General features: G+C 46.1%; 1 protein-coding gene across 2 annotated transcripts in view; it reads left to right on the top strand.

Annotated features, from left to right (window-relative positions):
* RAI14 (retinoic acid induced 14) overlaps positions 1-18,134 on the top strand; it is a 309,495-nt gene that overhangs the window by 234,385 nt on the left and 56,976 nt on the right. For both annotated transcript variants that reach the window (XM_082244058.1, XM_082244059.1), the window contains exons 7-8: positions 184-254; positions 9,213-9,319. In XM_082244058.1, the coding sequence (XP_082100184.1) occupies positions 184-254; positions 9,213-9,319 (178 nt within the window). The remainder of the gene's footprint in view (positions 1-183; positions 255-9,212; positions 9,320-18,134) is intronic.

Below are 18,134 nucleotides of genomic sequence, written 5' to 3' on the forward strand. Positions count from 1 at the left end.
AACTGTACTGTCTCCCTTTTTTGTTGTACAGAATTGTGTAAAATGTTAGCGCTATATAAATCCTGTATCACAATAATAGGTCCTCCAAATAAAGAATAACAGCAAATAATTGATAAGAATTCAGTATAGTGTTATGACATGCAGTACATAGATTGCTGACCACAACATTTTTTTTTTCACCAGCTGCTAATGGCAACCTTCAGATGCTGCAACTCCTCTGTGAAAACAAATGCCTTCTAAACGTCAAAGACTTGGTAAGAATAGATTATTTATTAAAAGTATATTATAATTTTAGGCTGAATTTCAACCTAAATTTTAAAGCTGAATTCAGATACTTTGTAAAAACTGCAGGCGTAACATGAGTTAAATCTAACAAGGTTCCTGCCGCCTGGTAGACTTATCTGTATCATTCACATCTGACAGGTTTATTGTGCTCCAGAAAGGTAACTTCTAGAGCTCTGCTGCTGCTCACTGTGATCTCGGGTTCCTTCAGGAGCAGAGTCGCTGGAACTGCTTTGCCCGCCCTTCCTTTACTGCCCATTCAGAGAAGGCTTTGTATTATGTGAGCTCATTCACAAAATACAAAGGCTTCTGTAAATGGGCAGCAGACGGGAGGGGCAGGAATAGCTGCTCTGCGTGCTACTGTCCTCTCACAGCCAGAGTGTGCCCTGCAGGAGTGCAACAAACCTGTCGCTTATAAGTAATAGGGATAAGTCCCAGAGGTGCATGCACCTAGTTAGACTTGACTCAAAGTTTGCCTGTACGTTTTGAAAACTGGCTGAATTTCTGGAATTCAGCTTTAATTTAGTGAAAAAAGCTGGTATTCTTTCCGTATTAAAAAGTAAAAACAGACAGATTACGGGTGAGGTGGACAAAAGGTCGCTGATAAACCAGTACGGAGTCCAGCAGAGCCTTTATAAAACAGAAGGTATCTGCATGTGTCACCAACAATTCTAGCTCTCTGCCTAATGATTGGTGGGTGTTGGCGGACATCCAGTCCACGTTACCCACAGATCAGTTTCCTTGTGTCTAATTACAGCATGCGCACACTTAGACCTTAGAAATGCAGGACCACGTACTAGGAACGTGATCCTGCACAGGAGAACCGCCTTGCCACTGTATATATATACAGTATAGGGTCGGCAAGGGGTTAAGTGAGGCCTAGTTCTTACTGCTCGTCTCCACCATCACAGGAGTGAGATTTTTCTCTCATTCATACCCCCCACACATACTCTTTCTCTCCCTTAATGCAGTAGCTCTGAGTTTAGCCTGTGAGATCTCACTCCTGTGATGGAGGAGGTGAGCAGTAACAACTAGGCCTCACTTAACAATGTCCTCCAGTCAGGCTTCATGAGGTGGCCTATAGATATAGCAAGGGCACATGAGGTAATCTCTCTGCTCGCTCGCCGCACCTCGATCAGTGCAGCCTTTACAGCCCGGCTGCAAGCAGAGCACAGACTGGCACCGGTCCATGGACCAGGTGCTGGGGACCCCTGGTGTAAAGCACCCACATGGACATATGCTACAACTGCAGATAGTGTGTGTTTGCAGCATCCATCTGTGTAAGTGCTTTAAACACCCCCCAGTGAATAACCATGTACAGCCACAAATTCGAATTGCTCCCTATGGGTGGCTTTAGGCAACAGCTGCTGGTCCCAGGAAAGTTTTTAATGGAGGCTTTGGGCACTGTCCGGCCCTCTTACAGTCAGGTGCGTATCCTAAGGTGCCAGGATCTACCTTTCAAGTTACATACCGCCTTCAGAGTCCCCAAAGTGAATATGTACAAATCCCCTAAATGCTAGAGCATAGGCACCCCCCCCCCCCCACATGACAATCTCAAGGCCTGTTCTAAGGAACCAAGGATTGTGTTAGATGAGAGCTGTATCCACTTGCTGACCGCCCCATAGCAAATTTACTGCTACAGGGTGGCTATGCTGCACAGAATCATATATATATTTATTTATATATACTGGATTCTGCAATTCTGGGTTTTGGGCGCCAGTGTGCACCACCGGTGGCTCGCTCCCGCTGTGTGAAATCAGCGGGTCCCGTGGATCCGATGTCTGCCAGCACCCGCTGATCGTTCAGTACACTGACAGAAAGGCAGAACAAGGCAGATTGCCGTTCTGTCAGTACAAAAGGCATGGATCCTGGGTTCCTGCAAAGCAGAAACACAGACCATGTCTTACACTAGTAAAGGCACCTCCCACACAGTGAGTAAGCACTAGCTAGGCACACAGTTTCATCACCCTTTGATCGCCCCTGGTGTTAACTCCTTCCCAGCCAGTGTCATTAGTACAGTGCAGCACTGTACTAATGACACTGGCTGTATTTTTAGCACTGATCACTGTATTAGTGTCACTTGTCACCAAATAAGTGTCAGTTAGTGTCCCATTTGCCCGCCACAATATCGCAGTCCCGCTAAGTCGCTGATCACCGAGCTTACTAGTAAAATAAAAAATAAAGAAATACAAAAAAAAAAGAAATAAAAACATCCCATAATTTGTAGATGCTATAACTTTTGTGCAAACCAATCAATATACACTTATTGGGATTTATTTTACTAAATATATGTAGCAGAATACACATTGGTCTAAATTGATGAAGAAATTAGATTATTTACATTTTTTTAGTGGATATGTTTAAGAGCAGAAAGTAAAAAATATTGTTTTGTTTTCAAAATTGTGGGTCGTTCTTTGTTTATAGCTCAAAAAATAAAAACCGCAGAGGTGACCAAATACTACCAAAAGAAAGCTCTATTTGTGGGGGGAAAAAAAGGACATCCATTTTATTTGGGTACAGAGTTGTATGACCGCACAATTGTCAGTTAAAGTAACGCAGCGCCGTATCACAAAAATTGCCTCGTCATGAAGGGGGGTAAATCTTCTGGAGGTGAATTCCCATGCTCCAAATTTGAGGAAGTATTTGATTATATCAGCACTGCGGAGGACTCTGGGGCTAAATACAAGTACAGCAGTGAAAGTCAGTTTTATACTCCCCTAAACAGCTGGAACTTTCTTTACAAAGAAGTAGAATGAGTCTTTTCTGGGGTTGTTTTCATACAGTGACTGGCTGAGGTTGGCATACCGCAGTCCCTCCCTTCTGACCGTACATTTCAGCGTGTCATTGATCATCATGCGCGGGGTTCACGTTACATCGTTTCCCTACGCTCCGGGTTTTATATAATACAGCCGATCTCTGTATACAATGGGATTATCTATTTCGTAATGGATTCAGCAATGAGTTCCAAAAGTAATGTCAGAGCGTGTGCGCTGGAGATTATCGCACATGGCCCGCACTTCTGCCGCTGCCAAACCGGTTCCAAATTAAACTAACTTAGGCCGGTTTTTCATTTTAAGGGGATATTTCTACTGTCTATTCTGCCTAAAACCTGCAGGAACATCTATAAATACTGCGTTTGATTTAATGCCTCCTCACTTTTGTGACATATTTGCTTTGCATTCTTCATTGCTTTCCATCATTCCACGATTCTCCAATTTCCATCATCTGCCACCAACTACTTTTCCATATTTTATAGTCATCATGGGGTGATCTATACACATCTTTAGAGTAATAAGACTGTTTTTGGGGATCCCCCTATTCAAACCAACAGTCCTGCACTATACAGCAATGTGCAATTCACAGCAGCCTCAGGACAGCAGCAGTGCATGCAGGGAAGTTGCAGGACACACTCTTTAACCACTTTAAAGAGGTTGTAAACCCGTACAAAGTTTTTTTTTTTTCTTGGTAACCTGTAAGAGAAACACATAATGAGCTAGTATGCATCGCATACTAGCTCATTATGCAATACTTACCTTAGAACGAGCCCCCGCCGTGCAGCCCGCTTACCTGTATGACGGGCGACATGTCCAGTCACCCGTCAATCCGGCCATCCGATTGGCCAGAGCCGCGGTGACGTCACTCCCGAGCACGCGCGCGGGAGCCGACAGTCACGGCACGGGACTCTGAAGAAACGGCACCAGGGGCCGTTCCTTCAGAGCGCATGCGCCAGTGACGTCACTGGCTGCATGTAAGGTAAATATCTCCTAAATGGTGCAAGTTTAGGAGATATTTACAGTACCTATAGGTAAGCCTTATCATAGGCTTACCTATAGGTAAAAGTGTCCGAGGAGGGTTTACTTCCTCTTTAAGACCGGAAGGATTTTCCCCCTTCCTGACCAGGCCCTATTTTGCGATTCGGCACTGCGTTACTTTAATGGAAAATTGCGCAGCCGTGCAATGCTGTACCTAAATAAAATTGATGTCCTTTGTTCCCCACAAATAGAGCTTTCTTTTAGTGGTATTTGATCACCTGTGCGATTTTTATTTTTTGCGCTATAAACAAAAAAAAGAGAAACAATTTTGAAAAAAAAAAAAAAAAACAATATTTTTCACATTCTGCTATATAACATTTCCACAAAAAAAAAAATGTAAAAATCAACATTTTTTAAAATTTTAGGCCAATTTGTTTTCTGCTACATATTTTTGGTAAAATAAAAATCGCAATAAGCGTACTTTTATTGGTTTGCGCAAAAGTTATTGTGTCTACTAACTACGGGAAAAATTTATGACATTTTTATTGTTTTTTAACTAGTAATGGCGGCGATCTACAATTTTTAGCGGGACTGCGACATTGCGGCGGACAGATTGGACCCCTAACTTGACACTTTTGGGGGGGACCAGTGAGATTACTACAGTAAACAGTGCTAAAAATATGCACTGTTACTGTAATAATGACACTGGCAGGGAAGGGGATAACCTTGAGGTGATCAAAGGGTTAATTGTGAGCCTAGGGGAGTGTTTTCTAAGTGTGGGGGGGAGGGGCTTGTGAAATGACCATAGAGACATGTGATCCTGTATAGAAGGATAACAGGCGCTCTGTGATCATTTCAGAGAGAAGAACGGTCAGCTGTGTTTACATCAGCTGACTGTTCTCTCTCAGTGGGGAGCGATCGCAGGTGCCCGGCGGCAATCATGCCCGGCCAGCCCCGTGCATCGGAGTCCCCGCTGCCTAGTGGGTGCGGGAGCGCGCCGCCAGCAGCGCACGCTCGCCCCAGCACCACGCGCGACCTACGTAGGGCTATGTCGGTTTGCGCAGGAGAGGCTGCCTGCTGCAGTAAATCTGCGGCGGGCGGTCTTAATGTGGGTAAATGCCAAGCTAGTTTGTATGAGGCTGTCTTCAAAAGGCAACACTGAAAAGTAAAATTGAGATTTCACTAAATTTAAAATACATAATAAGATGTCATTGTATCCAGAAAGGAGACAATCAGGAAACAGGAACTCTCCTAGAATTTAGAAGCATCTGGTCACCCTTTGGCAGCCCTTGGTGGCTCCTTTTACGTATTTAGTTGATCAGCTGAGTTCTTCCCTAATTAGATAAGAAGTCTGGAATCTCAGCCTGGCATCCTGGCCGCCTCTCCAGTATTATCTGCTCCGCTATCTCCTTTCCTGTCCTCTTATCCTCCTCTTTGTGCTGAGTAAGATATTACTTATCCGACTCATCTGGATAATGCAGGGAACGGTTAAGCTTTCGTCTTCTCATTAGTGCCGGACGTTCTCTCTTCATGGTGTAATTTGGGATTCCACTAAATATAGGCTTTTAGAGAAGATTACAATGTACACTCTACCTAATAACTAATATGCGTAAGCCAACCGTGAAGTCAAAGACTGTTTAGACCAGCTGAAAACATACCGCTTTCCAAGCGATCGTACGATAATCTGATCGTTAGTACACAGCTTTCGAGAGCCGATCGCGATAGTTCATGCAAAATTATCCAAAAGGACATGAAAATTTTTCTCGTACAATTCCAGAACAAACTATTTTAGTTTAACCATCTTACATATACTGCAGCAGGGCAGCCACTCTGTGCCAGATCATATACCTAGTACCCAGTCTGGGGTGCGCACGCGCGCCAGCAGTGACCCACTGTGATCAACCACAGCTGGAGCTCAGCGGCTGGTACCACTGACTCAATGACGGCTGATTACACAATACACAGGCAGAACAGCAATCTGCAAAACAAGGTAGAACGCCATTCTGTCAGAAGAGAAGGTATGGATCCTGTGTCTCTGCAAAGCAGAAGCACAGATCTGTGCTTTCCCCTAGTCAAATCACCTCCCACACAGTGGGTAAGCACAGGCTAGGCACACAGTTTGATCACCCTTTGATCACCCCTGATGATAACCCCTTCCCAGCCAGTGTTATTAGTACAGTGACAGTACATATTTTTTAGCACTGATTACTGTATTAGTGTCACTGGACCCCAAAAGGTGTCAGCTAGTGTCCGATTCATCCGCTGCAATATCGCAGTTCTGTTTTAAGTCACTGATCGCCACCATTACTAGTAAAAAAAAAAAAAAAAAACTTAGAAGGATAAATAAAAATATCCCATAGTTTGTAGAAGCTATAACTTTTGCACAAACCAATCAATAAACGCTTATTGGGATTATTTTTACCAAAATTATGTAGCAGAATATTTATTGGCTTAAATTGATGAAGAAATTTGATGTTTTACATTTTTTTTATTGGATGTGTTTTATAGCAAAATTTTAAAAATATTGTTTTTTTTTTTCCAAAATTGTTGGTCTTTTTTTGTTTTTAGCGCAAAAAAAAAAAAAAAACACAGAAGTGATGAAATACCACCAAAAGAAAGTTCTATTTCTGGGAAAAAAGTACAACAATTTTATGTGGGTACAGTGTTGCACGACCATGCAATTTTAAGTAACGCAGTGCCGTACTGCAGGGCCATATCGAAAAAAATGGCTTGATCATGAAGGGGGGTAAATCTTCCAGAGGTCAAGTGGTTAATCAGTACAGTATTCATCAGAAGAAATTGATAAGATCAAGACCATGCATGCTCAGAAACAAAAGAATACAATACAACAACATCTTACAAAGCCATCCACAGCTTAGCCCCCAGCTACATCACTAGCCTAGTCTCAAAATACCAACCTAATCGCTCTCTTCATTCCTCTCAAAACCTCCTGCTCTCTAGCTCCCTCGTCACCTCCTTCCATGCTCGCCTCCAGGACTTTTCCAGAGCCTCTCCAATCCTATGGAACTCCTTACCCCAATCTGTCCGATTATCTCCTACTCTATTAGCTTTTAGACGATCCCTGAAAACCCTCCTTTTCAGAGAAGCCTATCCTACCCACACCTAACAACTATAACTCCATTTTCTCCATCAGCCCATCCCCCACAGTTATAGCATTTTGTTTCACCTGACCCTCCCTTCTAGATTGTAGGCTCTAACGAGCAGGCCCCCCTAATTCCTCCTGTATTGAATTGTATTGTAAAGCGTTGCGCAAACTGTTGGCGCCATATAAATCCTGTATAACGATAATAATAATAATAATGATTAGATCACTTCTGAAGTTGTATTCTGAGAACTTTTGTAGCTTTAGTAACCTATCGGTTTTCGATATGAAACTAGCATGCAAAAAAAAAAAAGGACAATCATTCGTTGGATAATCTCATTGCGTGTACAAGGCTTAAGGAGGACACACCATCCTGTAGGCTTTGCAGCCTTGTAGGTGACCACAATGATATCAAAAGGCTATTTGAAGTGTGTTCTTTTCACTGTAGGTATGTGATTGGGGTTCTTCCTCAAAACAGAACAAGTGTGTTCACCCTAATAATAAACTTCTCATACACGTTATCCGGATGGATGCATGGTGCATGCATGATGACGCTATTGCTGCATACAGACTGGCTGCAGGCAGTTTGTGTGCAGCCGATTAGCTGTGTCTAGGGTTGGACAGGGGTGCTAGTTGCATGTAACCACTCAGATGAGCGATTCCATGCAAAAAGAGCCATAGGCCCCTTTCACACGGGCAATCCGATACGATCCACCTGTCAGTTTTTCAGGCGGACCTGATTGGATTCTCAATGCATCCCTCTGGGGCAGCGGGTGTCTCCGCTGACACCCGCTGCTATCCGATTCCGATCCTGTCCGTGAAATCCGGATGGATGGAAACCCTATTTTCCATCCCTCACGAAGATCGGATCAGATGGGATCGGATGAGAATGGACAGGCGGTCCTTTCTCATCCGATCTCTCCATAGAGGACAGCGGGGATCTGACAGCTCCATCCCTGCACACAGAGCGGAGACGGAGCTGTCATCCGCCTGCTCAGCGGGGATTGGCGGATCGATCCCCTGCTGAGCAGAATGGACCTCGTCGGGCGCACCGCCCGTGTGAAAGAGCCCATAGGTTTGTACAGAATGCAAATCTGACAGCTGCTCCTGACAGCTGACACACTATGGAGTTGATTTACTAACACTGGAGAGTGCAAAATCTGCTGCAGCTCTGCATAGAAACCAATCAGCTTCCAGTATATCTTTTTAAAGCTTAAAGTGGAAGTAAACTTGAAAATAAAAGAAAAAGAAACGTTTCCCCTGCAAGACAATGTTATAATGTGCTAGTATGCATTGCATACTAGCACATTATGTGAAACGTACCTTAAAACAAAGCCTTCTGGCAGCACTCTGTCACTGCTGACAGGGCTTCTATCATCATTCAGTCTTTCTTCTGGGTTTGCAGGCTCCAAGCCGAGCCGCCATGATGTTATTCCCGTTCATGCGCACAGGAGTCACTGTTTACAGGTCAGGTATGCTCAGAGTGCATGCATTGGTAACATCACGGCAGCTACACAAATAAATACCTCCTGAACGGTGCACGGTTAAGAGAGATTTATCAGCTACAGGTAAGCCTTATTATAGACTTACCTGTAAGTAAAGCATAAATAAACTGCCTTTACTACCACTTTAACTGAACAAGCTGAAGTTAGAAGCTGATTGGCTGTTGTGCAGAGCTGCACCAGATTTTGCACTTTCCAGTTTTAGTAAATCAACCCCTACTGTGTGCAAGCAGGGTTTATGTCCGTCAGCAAGATTCTACTGATTCTTTCCAGTGTCCACGCCTGCCCGCTGAAATTCAGCCATTTCCTCAGAAACGCAGACTGTGGACGCACACTGGCTGCATCCAGGGTCAGTCAGAGGCTCTAGTTGCAAGGTACTGCTCAGATCGTTCCATGCGAACACCAGTGGTGTCCACCATAGATTTGTATGGAATACAAACCTGACAGCTGTGTACAAGCAACGTTTACAAACACCAACCTATGCCGCCATCTTAATGTATTGCTATTTGGTCCCTTTTGGTCTTTTATATACCATTGATAGCATTAAGCACCTTCATATTCTATGTTTTACAGGATGGGAACACTCCTCTTCTTATCTCAGTGCAGCACGGCCATATAGAGGCCTGCAAGTGTCTCTTGGATCATAAAGCTGATGTAAACATCACAGACAAGAATGGAAAGTAAGTATAACATCATTCTGTGTGTTGGTAAGAATATGCTCTATCATAGTTACATAGTAGTTGAGGTTGAATAAAGGCAATAGTCCATCCAGTTCAACCTGTGTAGGTGTGTGTGGCTGTAATCATCTCACATAGCCCTGAATGTTCTGATCCTTGAGATGTACGTCTAAGATTCTTTTGAAAGCCACCATACTTCCCGCAGAAACCACCTCTTGTGGTAGAGAATTCCACAATCTTGTAGCCCTAACAGTAAAGAACCCCCCCCCCCCCCCCCCGTTGCCTGAGGTTAAAACACTTCTCCTCTATCAGTGGTCTCCAAACTGTGGCCGGGGGCCGGAAGAGGCTCTTTGCTTGCTTTTATTCAGCCCTTACGGCACTATTCCCCCCCACTGTCAGCAAGTGAAGGGCAAAGTTTCTGCCATTGACACTGACAACACAGCACTATTCCTCCCACTGGTACCAATAATGGGCAACATTCCTCCCACTGATACCAATGATGGGACACTATTGATCTTTTATTGAAAAGTATCAAGCAACATATTTTATACAAAAGTAAAAAACAGAACTATAGTACAATATTCCAACAAAAAAAACAAAGGAATTCACATCCATGTGCAGAATATATACAATATATACATAATCCACTTCCAACATTCTTAGAAAATTATTTACATAAAGCAGCAGAGAGGGCCTAAGAGGCACAACCCATCACCTATGTATGCAGCCATTTATCAAAAACTGAGCATTAAGAAAAAATCTAGGGTGATAAGAGACAGAAAGCCACACCCGGGAAAGAGACTCCTGGCAGTCAGGGAGGCTTGAAACCCCTCCACGCCTTCAGCCAAGCCCTCTGACCCCACTTGTCTCTCTCAAGCGCCCGAATCTTCCCCACCTCATGCAGAATGTCACACACCACCACCTGAACAGGAAGGATTTTACGCCGAAGGGTGACCTGACACCGTGCGTTCCATGTGTAATAACGGACTACTAAACTAACTAAAAAAAGTGTATCCAAACAAAAGCCCCCACCAGTATTGAATGCTCCGTACACCCACTCAGCATAACCCAGCCTGGAGAGGAAAGGAACACCGAGGGCCCGCCCAACCTGTTTGTATACCTCTATGTTAAAAGGGCAACGAAGCAGAAAATGGTCCATAGTCTCCTCCTCACCTGCACATTCCTCCCGAGGACAACCACGATCCATCCCACTGCGGAATTTCAAATTGCCCCGAACATAGAGCCTCCCGTGGAAGCACAACCAGGCCAGATCCCTGAATTTAAGGGGGACTCTAGCCAAATTAATCAATCTTAACCCTTCCCTCAAAATTGGGCCTGGGCAATCCCTTAAGGCCAGTGGGTCATGAAAGACTTCACTCAAGACTCGGCTCATAAGGACTTTCCTCGGAGCGGATCTGAGATCTTCAGCCGACAGTCGCCACTGCCGCAGCAACTTCAGACACGGAGCGACATAGGCTGGGAGCTGACCACGATGACCCCTGAGATTCTTCACTTGGCCACCTTCTTCCCAAAGTCGCAGAAAAGGCCTAAACCAAGATCTAAACATGCCTGCCCATCCAGGAGGTTCCACTGCAAGCATACTACCAATGTTAAACTTGAGAAATAGCAGTGAAAAGAAAAGAACGGGGTTGACCATACCTAAGCCACCCTCCCTCCTGGATAGATAGGTGACATTCCTCTTGATGGGGTTCAGTCTGTTCCCCCACAGCATCTGGAAGAACACACTATAGATCCTAGCATAGAGAGACACTGGCAAGATGCAGACAGGGCTGACATACAAGAAGATCGGTATCAGGTAAGTCTTAATCAGATCAACCCTTTCCCTCAGAGATAACTTCCATCTCTTCCAGCTGACCACCTTAGTATTGGCAACTTCCAGCCTGCCCTCCCAGTTTTTGAGGCCATAATCGCCAGGTCCAAATTCAATGCCTAATATCTTAATTTTTTCCTGGGGCACTGGAAAAGTGTCCGGGAGATCAAACCCCTCACCTTCCTTTCCCATCCAAAAAACTTCACTCTTTTCCTGATTGATCTTGGAGCCTGATGCTTCAGAGTACCGTGATGTCAGAGAGACCACCTCCTCCGCTTCATCTGTCCCAGTGACAATCACTGACACATCATCCGCATAGGCAACAACCCTCAAAGGCGGCTCACCCGGGATTCCCACTGGTACCCCACACAACATACTGCTCTCTAGCCTCCTGATGAAGGGGTCGATTGCAAACACATAGAGCAGGGGACTCAGCGGACAACCCTGGCGCACCCCAGAACCAACCTCAAAGGACTGTCCAACCCAACCATTAACAAGAGGGAAGCTTTCTGCCCCCTTATACAAAACTTTTAACCAATCGACAAAACCACCCGGCAGACCGTACTTACTAAAGAGCAACCACAGGTACTCATGGTTGACACGATCGAAAGCCTTTGCCTGATCCAATGCCAGTAGATACTTTCCCCAGCCTGCAGCCCTGCACTGCTCCAAGGCCTCCCGGACAGCTAAAACCGCTGTGAAGGTGCTCCTACCCTGGATCGAACAGTGCTGATGGCGAGAAAGCAAAGACTCTGCTACTGCCGATAGGCGCCAGAAAAGTATCTTCGCCAGCACCTTTCTATCGACATTGAGAAGGCTGATGGGGCGCCAATTCTCAATCATCGAAGGATCTTTACCTTTTGAAAGAAGAATCACAGCTGAGTGTCTCATGGAAGGGGGAAGCACCCCCTCAGCAAGACAACTGTTAAAAATCTCTACCAAATGTGGGGCCAGAATAGACTTAAAGGCTTTGTAAAACTCAGCCGTCAGACCATCCGGTCCAGGTGACTTCTTGATGGCAAGCTGTTCAATTGCCCTCGTCACCTCTTCAACTGTGATCTCTTCTGTCAAATTCATCAAAGGGACATCTCCACCATTTAGACCTGGAATAGAGTCCAAAAAGCTTTCCATCTTGTCTCGGTCAAGCTCCTTCCTCCCAAGAAGTTCAGCATAAAAAGACCTCACGACCTCCAGGATCCCTGACCTGGACTTTGTCAAGGAACCTGTACTATCCTTAAGGCCAACGACCATCTTAACAGCTACACCCTGTTTGCAGTTCTGGTAAGGGTCAGGCGAGTGGTATTTCCCATAGTCCCGCTCCAGAACCAAAGAGGTATGCCGGTCATATTGACACTTCCTGAGGAGGATTTTCACTTCAGAGATTGCCCCAGGATCTCCTCCTCTCGAGACAAGAATATCCAGCTTCCTCCGCAAACGTTGGTAGGTCATGTATCTATTAAACTGTTTTTTATTGGCTAGGCCCCTGAAGAATCCAGCAATCCTCTTTTTGGTCAGCTCCCACCACTCAGCCTTGCTGCTACAAAAGTCCAGGATGGTCACCTGTGCCTGAAAGAATTCCTCAAAGGATTGTCTAACATGTTCTTCCTCAAGGAGAGTCGAATTTAATCTCCAGATGCCTTTGCCCCTCTGAGGGAAATCTGAAGCATTCAAGACCACAGATAGCATACAGTGATCAGAGAACTCCACCGCCTGCACCACTGGGGGTGAGAAAGCAGAGGCCTCCTTCAAAAAAAACCTATCTATCCTACTCTGACTATTACCTCGATGAAAGGTGAACCCTGTGTCATCCGGGAGGTGCTTAATGTGCACATCCACAAGACCAGCATCCCTAACCATACTATTTAAAAAAACGCTATCATATCCCAGCCGGTCATTGAAGTCCTTCCTGTCCTTGGGCCTAGTCACAGTATTAAAGTCACCTCCAAAAACCACTTGCCGGGATGTAAAAAGAAATGGCTTGATCCTTGTAAAAAGGCATTTCCTGTCCCACTTTGTGTGCGGCCCATAGATATTAATTAGGCGCAGGTCCTGCCCTCCCACAAGAACGTCTAAGACCATACATCTCCCAATCTCCACCTCAATAACCCGCCGGACAGTTACCATGCCGGTTTTAAACAACACCGCCACCCCGCCGTAAGGCTCGGCCGCAAGAGACCAGTAAGATGGACCATACCTCCACTCTCTCTTGGCCATATGAATATCTGCCAAGGAGGTGAGCCTAGTCTCCTGCAAAAATAAAATTTCAGCATCTAATTGGCTGAACAAAAATAAGGCCATAGAACGAGCTCTTACCGACTTAATGCTGGCGACATTTATTGTCACCACTTTTAACGGAGGGGGAACCGCCATTTGGGTTATTGGGTGGATTGCTTCTTAGCTCCCCTCTGCTGCTCATCACCAGAAGCCTCTCTCTTTCTTGAAGCCTCCTCCAACTCCATTTCAATTTCTGAATTCTGCTCAGAAGAATCCCCAGATGAGGAGATATCCCAAGCAGAAGCCCTAGAACGGTTGGAGACAGTCACTGAGGCATCCTGTCCCTGTTCCGTCCTCACCGTCTGTCTCTTCCGCCTCACAACCTTCCTTCTCTCCTCCAGGTACTGAAGGTCAGATTCAGAGATGCTTTCATCTCTTGTTTTCTTCTTCTTCTTTGAAGTCTTCACAGAAGACTTCTTTACAGAGGAAGCCGCAGCAGCACCCTTTTTGGTACCCTCTACCACTCCTGGTGGGTGGGGGGCTTCTTTAAGGTCACACTTAGGAAGGGAAGACTGATCGGGAATAACTGACTCAGGGGGCACAGACTTGGCAGATTCTGACACAAGAGGAGCCGGTACAGTAGGCTGGGGGGACACAGGGACAGACACAGAAGGAAAACTTACAGATACAGGAGGGGTGGGCACAGGGACTAGGGAGGGATCCTGCACAAGACCAGGGGGGTCAGTCACCGCAGAGGAGGGTGGTACAACAGGGGCCTCATCCTCCATCCTGTCCAGCCTTAACAGATCATCTATCACCTCTCTATCCATATTATGCCAGGCTTCAGGACATCGGCTGTAGGGGTGGCCAAGGCGCAGGCACAGGTTGCACCTTATCGCCTGGGTGCAGTCCCTGGCCACATGACCCTGCCCCCGACACACTGAACAGATCAGAGCTGAACAAGAGGAGCTAAAATGCCCCTTTTCTCCACAGCGGTGACACAGTTTTGGCTGACCGGGATAAAAAATGGTCATCCTATCCCTCCCTATAAAGGCAGAGGAGGGCAGGTGACGGACAACATTCCCATCCCTAGCCAACCTGACCGTTACCGACCAACCCCCGGTCCAGATGCCACGCTCATCATGAATTTTATCCGGCCTGGTCAAAACATCCCCATAATTTCTCAACCAGACCTCTAAGTCCCGAGCAGGAACACTCTCATTTGTAAGGACAATAGTAATTTTCTTCACTGTTGACCTTTGGGAAACTGCCACTGGCACCAGACCTTCCCATTCGGGTCTTGACCTGCACCGAGCCATATATCGTTCCCAGAACAAGTCAAGACCCTCTGGTCTGGTGAAACTAACTGTGTATTCCCGGCTTCCAGCCACATGTATCAGGGCATATAGGTCATTAGCCCCAAAACCCATATCTAAGATCAGGTCCACCACCATACGCCTTGCTAGAGGGACTGCACCACCTTCCCATTTAAGGAGGACTACGTTCCGCCTTGGACCCCCAGCAGAAGCCATAGATCCAATACCAGATCCAATGGTGCTCATAGTGGCAGCCCGCGAGGGAAAACCCTGATTAGAAGCAGAGCTCCTCCTTGATTGTAACCCTGGCTTGGTGATATTGCCAGGAGCACAGCTTACCACCTGTGCAAATGTAGGCTTATTAGGGCCAAGACCCCACACTGATGTCACATTATCAGGTACACTACTATTATTATTTTTACCAGCTTGGCCTAAACAAGCAGCATTATCAGTTCCACATATAATGGTGGGATCCACCATGCCTGCAATGTTATTAGGGATAACTGTTTCTGATGCAGTACCAGATGTTTCCTGCTGCTGCGCTGTAGAGTCCTGTTCAACAGTGACTGAAATAGTTTTAAGCTCAGCAGAAGGGGGGTTAATCGGCTCTTCTGGGTTTTGTGGTTCTTCAGCAGAAATGTCATTTTTTAAACACAACTTTTCCTGTTTAGAGACATCAGCAGCAGGCACAACATTGCTGAGCATAGGGGAATCACCCGGAGTGTCATTAGGAAACCCATCATTAGGCAAGGTGCTAAAAGGCACAAAAACTGTTTTATCTGTAAGCTGGGGCTTTATATACTTTACTTTATCAGGCACACTCTCAGGTAAGTCTTCCACATCACCAAACACCAGCTGATCTTCCTGCATTGGAGACTCCATTACCTGTATAACTGTCAACATGCCTCCTGAGCCCTGAGATGGCAATGGGCTGCTTACCTCACCTTGAGGGGGAAGGGGGTCAGAACCGGGGGTCTCCTCCTCCACCTCCATCTTTGCAAACCTCCGTTCATTGCAAAACTTCTCCCTGAAGGGACCATCCCTGCCTTCCATCATGGCCACGATAGTTTCTTGATGATCCACACGGACTTTCGCTAATTGGACCTCTGAATCCATTGATCCACGGTTCTTGCTGAACAAGCCTTCACGCTGCTTTCTCAGGCGCTTTAAATCCGCTCTAAGCTTGTAGAGCTTGTCTCTCTCCTTATTGAGGACTTTGATCCCGGCCACCACTCGCTCCCGAATGGATCCAGCATCTTCATCCTCACCAGGTGCAGAGAGATCACCAACCACGGGCTGCACAGGAGCAGGGGTGCCATCCATCCGCCCAGGGGATGTCTGAGAGCCTCCAGCAGGAGAGGCCCTGCTGGCCTCCATGGCTTCCCCAGAAGGGGGCCAGGAGAGCTGGGAGGGATTTCACCTCACACCCTCTTACACAGATCACCTGCAGCAGCAACAGACACACAGCCAGAGAACCTTCCAGCAGCCACACCCGAAGCTGAATGATGGGGCACTATTCCTCCCACTGACACCAATGATGGGACACTATTCCTCCCACTGATACCAATGATGGGACACTATTCCTCCCACTGACACCAATGATCGGGCACTATTCCTCCCACTGATACCAATGAAGGGGCACTATTCCTCCCACTGACACCAATGATGGGACACTATTCCTCCCACTGATACCAATGATGGGGTACTATTCCTCCCACTGATACCAATGATTGGGCACTATTCCTCCCACTGATACCAATGATGAGGTACTATTCCTCCCACTTATACCAATAATGGGGCACTATTCCTCCCACTGATACCAATGATGGGGCACTATTCCTCCCGCTGATACCAATGATGGGGCACTATTCCTCCCACTGACACCAATGATGAGTCACTATTCCTCCCACTGACACCAATGATGGGACACTATTCCTCCCACTGGTACCAATAATGGGCAGCATTCCTCCAACTGATACCAATGATGGGGCACTATTCCTCCTACTGACACCAATGATGGGACACAATTCCTTCCACTGACACCAACAATGGGACACAGATAACAAAAAATAAATAAAATGATAGGGGTTTTACAGTGTCTCACAAAAGTGAGTACATCCTCACATTTTTGTAAATATTTTATTATATCTTTTCATGTGACAGTACTGAGGAAATTACACATTGCTACAATGTAAAGTAGTGATTGTACAGCTTGTATAACAGTGTAAATTTGCTGTCCCCTCAAAATAACTCAACAAACAGCCTTTAATGTCTAAACCACTGGCAACAAAAGTGAGTACACCCCTAAGTTAAAATGTCCAAATTGGGCCCAAAGTGTCAATATTTTGTGTGGCCACCATTATTTTCCAGCACTGCCTTAACCTTCTTGGGCATGGAGTTCACCAGAGCTTCACAGGTTGCCACTGGAGTCCTCTTCCACTCCTCCATGACGACATCACAAAGCTGGTGGATGTTAGAGGCCTTGCGCTCCTCCACCTTCTATTTGAGGATGCCCTACAGATGCTCAATAGGGTTTAGGTTTGGAGACATGCTTGACCGGTCCATCACCTTTACCGTCAGTTTCTTTAGCAAGGCAATGGTCGTCTAGGAGGTGTGTTTGGGGACATTATCATGTTGGAATACTGCCCTGTGGCCCAGTCTCCAAAAGGAGGGGATCATGCTGTGCTTCAGTATGTAACAGTACATGTTGGCATTCATGGTTCCCTCAATGAACTGTAGCTCCCCAGTGCCAGCAGCACTCATGCAGCCCCAGACCATGGCACTCCCACCACCATGCTTGACTGTAGGCAAGACAAACTTGTCTTTGTACTCCTCACCTGGATGCCGCCACACACGCTTGATATCACCTGAACCAAATAAGTTTATCTTGGTTTCATCAGACCACAGGATATGGTTCCAGTATTCCATGTCCTTAGTCTGCTTGTCTTCAGCAAACTGTTTGCGGGCTTTCTTGTGCATCATCTTTAGAAGAATCTTCCTTCTGGGACAACAACCATGCAGACCAATTTGATGCAGTGTGCGGAGTATGGTCTGAGCACTGACCCCTTCAACCTCTGCAGCAATGCTGGCTGCACTCATACGTCTATTTCCCAAAGACAACCTCTGGATATGACGCTGAGCACATGCACACAACTTCTTTGGTCGACCATGGCGAGGCCTGTTCTGAGTGGAACCTGTCCTGTTAAACCGCTGTATGGTCTTGGCCACCGTGCTGCAGCTCAGTTTCAGGGTCTTGGCAATCTTCTTATAGCCTAGGCCATCTTTATGTAGAGCAACAATTTTTTTTTTTCAGATCCTCCAAGAGTTCTTTGCCATGAGGTGCCATGTTGAACTTCCAGTGATTAGTATGAGAGAGTGAGAGCGATAATTTACCACACCTGCTCCTCATTCACACCTGAGACCTTGTAACACTAACGAGTCACATGATGCTGGGGGG

This window comes from Pelophylax lessonae (genome assembly GCF_965119305.1).
Source record: "Pelophylax lessonae genome assembly, chromosome: 1".
Classification (NCBI taxonomy): Eukaryota; Metazoa; Chordata; class Amphibia; order Anura; family Ranidae; genus Pelophylax; species Pelophylax lessonae.